The sequence below is a fragment of the Myotis davidii genome, unplaced genomic scaffold (assembly GCF_000327345.1).
Source record: "Myotis davidii unplaced genomic scaffold, ASM32734v1 scaffold54, whole genome shotgun sequence".
Taxonomy (NCBI): Eukaryota; Metazoa; Chordata; class Mammalia; order Chiroptera; family Vespertilionidae; genus Myotis; species Myotis davidii.
In genome coordinates, this window is record NW_006287915.1 from 3,747,874 (window position 1) to 3,752,568 (window position 4,695).

The 4,695-nt window shown below is 33.1% G+C and overlaps 1 protein-coding gene across 1 annotated transcript in view; it reads right to left on the reverse strand.

The window, feature by feature from the left end:
• Positions 1-4,695, reverse strand: part of TRHDE (thyrotropin releasing hormone degrading enzyme) — a gene marked incomplete at its 5' end in the record, with an annotated part of 386,911 nt that overhangs the window by 125,872 nt on the left and 256,344 nt on the right. The window contains one exon of the mRNA XM_006759751.1: positions 2,575-2,640. Coding sequence (XP_006759814.1) covers positions 2,575-2,640 — 66 coding nt within the window. The remainder of the gene's footprint in view (positions 1-2,574; positions 2,641-4,695) is intronic.

Sequence of the window (4,695 nt, forward strand, 5' to 3'; positions counted from 1 at the left end):
TATTTATATTTATTATGCTGGATGTCCCCAAAAATGTATACACACTTTGAATGATTATGAAGTCAGTGTTTATTAACATACAGTTCATTTTCAAAATTAAGTGAGTTATCAGCTATTAGAGTGTGTATGCATTTTAGGGATACCCTACATATTTATTATTTATCATAAATAATTTTTCTGTGTTTGCATTAGTATTAGTAAAATGCCTTGTTCCCAAAAGAGCATTAGTAAAAAGCATACAAAACTTTAAGATAACACAGAGTTTAGGAGAAAAAAACACACCATTATTATTGTTCCTGTGTGAAGTACGAGGCCCAAGGACCAAGTGCAAAGAAGAAAGAAGAAGACAAAGAAGAGGAAGAAGAAGAAGGAGGAGGACAAGAAGGACAAGGATGGATAATAATAAAGGGAAGGAAAGAAGGAGAAAGAAAGAGAAAAATATATAATAAGGCATAATATTTGGAGTCGCTGTAAATCTAACCTGAGTCTGTTTGCAAATATAAACTTCCATTTGTCAACACAGAAACAGTCATGGTTAATGTAAAGACAATTAATAGATTTTCCAGCAGAGGTAAGCACTGACAGTCCAGATTAGCTCTTTCAACAAGACTATAAAACCAGACTCCCTAGAGACTTGTGGATGGGAAATATATTAATATCAACTCTGTGACCACTCAGCACCATGACATAAAGTGTCTGTTCAGGAGGTCATTTCCAAAATGTATCCCATACATCTTCATGCACAAGAGATGATAATTTATCACCTAGACATAGGGATCCACTGTAAACTAATCCAACTGCTGATGATACACTAAATCAGCTTGAGTGATGAGTATAAATAAAGCTGCGAGGAAGTACTGAAGGATACAGATCCATCTGATCAATGAGATGTCACAAGGCGAATGAAATGCAATGTTGACAAGCATAGAGTCCCTCCGTTGAAAATTAACCAAATCAAGTATCAGAGCATAAAGGTACACATTAACACAAGCTTCACATGGAAGTTTAATATATGGGAGTCAGAGGGCAAATAGTCTGTTTCGGATAAAACTAAATAGACTGGGTCACTAGGATTGGGTGAATTAAAAATTGATGTATTTTGCATACCACAGAAAGCAAGACAGGATAAAGAAAAATGCTGCAAGACAATAATCCTTTCCAAATAATATAACTATAATTATTCAATCTACCAAACAAATCCATACACACAGATGAGGAGAAACAATAAAAATTGTATACAGAAAATGATTTCACATCAACTTGCTACCAGGAAATCCAATTTGATTTATGTTGCCTTTAAGAAAGCTTAGATATTTTCTGGAACTGTCATGCTACAACTTCAATGGGGAAAAACAAAAGAGTGGGGATAAGGAAGGGCATTTGTCCAGAAAGTTTATATTCATGGAAGGCACTCCTTGAGAAAAAGGATTTTCTAACTATGTGATTAGAATAGAGACTTTAGCACCCGGTCAGGGTCAGTAGCTTCAGTGGAACTCAGCTATTCTAAAGATGCCCCTAATAGAAAGAGCTGATTAGAGTAAATTTCAACCTCTGCTGGAGCAAATCTGTAAAAACATTTTCTAAGGAAAATTATTCTTCAAGAAATGTATACTTTTTTCTTTGTTGTGTAAAGTATATGTAGCTTTGTCATAATTTGTTTAACTCTTGCCTTGTATTTTTCTTTTTTAGTTTATTTTGGGTAAAGATAGAATTAGACTACTAAAATATGACCTGATCCCATATGTAGTTTATTTAAATTTCAAAATGAAAAGCTTACTAAGAACAGATAAGATTGATTGCTCTCTCGGTCTTGGCATAATTGTATTTCAGGTGAACATCAATTTACTTTAAAGGACACTTCTAAGTAGCAGAATGCATCATAAATAATTCATCAATCACAGCTGCTAGGAACATGATTTACTTCAACAGAAGCAATGGAATAAAAGTTACATTTTTCTATGTTTGTATTTGCTTTTAAAAGTTAAGAATCTTTCTTTTCTAAGAATCCACTGTTAGATTCCGTACTTCATAGTCCAAATGCAGTAAGATAGAAATGGTTTATTTTTCCCCTTTATTTAAAATACTGTATTTTCTAATTTAAAGACATTTAAATAAGTTTGGAACAAATAGCAATCTACACATGTCAACAATAAAATAACATAAAAGGCACATATTTGAAAAATGAAATTAAGATTTTCTCAAATACATATTTTGTAAGGCTAACCTAGTTTGTTTTCACTGTATATAAAATTTTAAATGGAAGAAAAGGGAAGCAGACTCAAAAATCTTTTGTAGATTATTTAGGATCTGATATATTTGAAAATTACTTCAATTTCAAAATGTGTAGTAAAGAGATTCTAAATGGTATAACAGTTTGAGTTTTATCTGTTGGTATAGTGAGTATCTTACCGCTTTCATTTGTCATATGGGAAGATACTGCTTACCTTACTCATCCTAACGGTTTCCATCAAATTCAGCAATTTTGTATTGGCAATTTTTCAAGCTGTGAGAAATCTTTAAAATAAATATGAGGACAGGAAAAAGATAAGAGAAAATAAAAAGCTTTTTACTTACTTGCAAACCCCTCTGAAATACTGAATGGCCCATAAAATTTGCCAGCATTCTAATTAAAGCAGCACCCTGTGGGAAAAGAGTATTTAAAAAAAAAAAAAGGAGAGAATTTCAACCAAGTAACATTATTCTAAAAGTATCCTATATTAAACAAATATAGTTTGACTCACTCATGCTACTTTATTCTTAACAATAGTTAAGAAATAAGAAAATCATGAATACAGTATTCCTCTTATTGGTAACAATTGCATTTTTTGCTTTGTGAGTCACAGACCAATGAATGACTTCAAAATAGAAATCTTCTGGACAGAATATCTCAGGGCAATAATAAGCTGTAATTCAGGCGTAATAAAAATTGTATTAAGCACAATGGATGACCGAGTTAATAAAACATGATTCTTTGGTACTTACAAGTTCATAATCCAGTAAGGGAGAATGCCCATGTTAATAAATAATCATATTAAAATATAGCATTCAAGTAACACAGCTACTTACTCTAACCCTGGCTCAAGCAAGAATAGTTTAGCTATAGAAGTAGAGAGCAGACATACCAAGCAATCAGATTGTTTGGTTTCAACTCCTGGCTCTGACACCTACTTGCCATATTAACTCAGGAAAAACAATATTTAACCTCTATGTTCCTCAATTTTCTCACTTGTAAAGTGTAGGCAGTAACAGTCCTAATTTAATATGGCTGTTCTGAGCTTAAATGAATTAATATCTGTAAGGCATTTAAAACATGGTCTGAAAAATAGTAACCATGATATGAATGTTAGCTATCAGTATTTTATTAAACTAATTATTCTTATTTCCTGTCTATTTCTTTTAGAGGCTAGCTGTAGCCATATATCCATATGCAAGTAAAACATGCCATCACTATAAATATTTAGAGTAATACAGGAAAATACTAATTTAAGAATCTACTTCACCTTGAGAACAATTACTACAATATTATAGAACATGTAATCAATATGAAACATTCCAAGTAATGATGGTTAAGCCTGGATGACTACAAATTTGTTTGCAAAATATAAATAAGCTTTCAAGAGAATATTTCAATCTGCACAAAACTGTTCTTCACTATGGCATGGTGGATTATAAGCAGCAAAGGTTTAAATATATTAAAAAAAGCCTGGTTTGAGGGGGGAAATCCTTTTATGACTTATACATCGAATGCATAGGCATTATAAATTTACTCTCCAGTAACTCATTCTTACCTGGTGTCTCATTTTTTTTTATAAGAGCGTCATATCAACCATATATAGCCTCATCTGTCTAGGCATTTCCATTGTTAATAAAAGTGTTTTCTAGAATTCTGGGATTTTAATGCAATATAATACTCAGGCTCCATGAATCATCATTAAAGAAATATTATAAAAATTTTCAGTCATCACCAAAATTGCTCCCAAAATTAATATTCACAACTCAACAAAAGATAAGCTGGCCAAGCCATAGCGTTCCGTGCCTCTTCTGATAGATGTTTCTTCCACATCTTGTACTCTTTGCTCTTTCTCTTGCTTCTTCCTATTTTCTGCATACTTGCATAGGTCCCTAAGATATAAGCATCTATCATTCAGTCTGGGGACCAAATCAGAATTCCCTTTAGAACTTGTCAGCTCTGCCTCTGGAATTTCCTTCACAAGCTCTCCAGTGTAATAAAATATACCCACCCCAACGGGGGAACAATCAGTTCTACAGCAAAACCACTTGAGGAGTGAGACTTTGGCACTCAAGCAGTCATCTCAAACTTTCTTTTAGAGAAGAACAGCCATCTTCGGATGATTTAGGTATTTCCCTCCAGGTAATGATGACTTGGTCTCCTGTCGAGCTACAAAAACTATCAATTTAACACGGGCTAATGGCAACAGAATCCTTTCTAATCATAAAGAAGGTACCCATTTTCCTGTCTCGGTTCAGCTGGAGCAGAGTGCTAACAGGAAATAAAACCTAGAAATATATTCAACATATAAAAGCTAAATATCGCTGAACCCTCTGTTATTATTATCCTGTGTAATTTAATTACTTTTTAAAAATATGCTGTGTTGCCCACTCGAACATTTTAAATTCTCCAGAGTGCTTTGCACTCTTCTGCATTTAACTGGCCTTTTCTTTCCAACGCTTCAT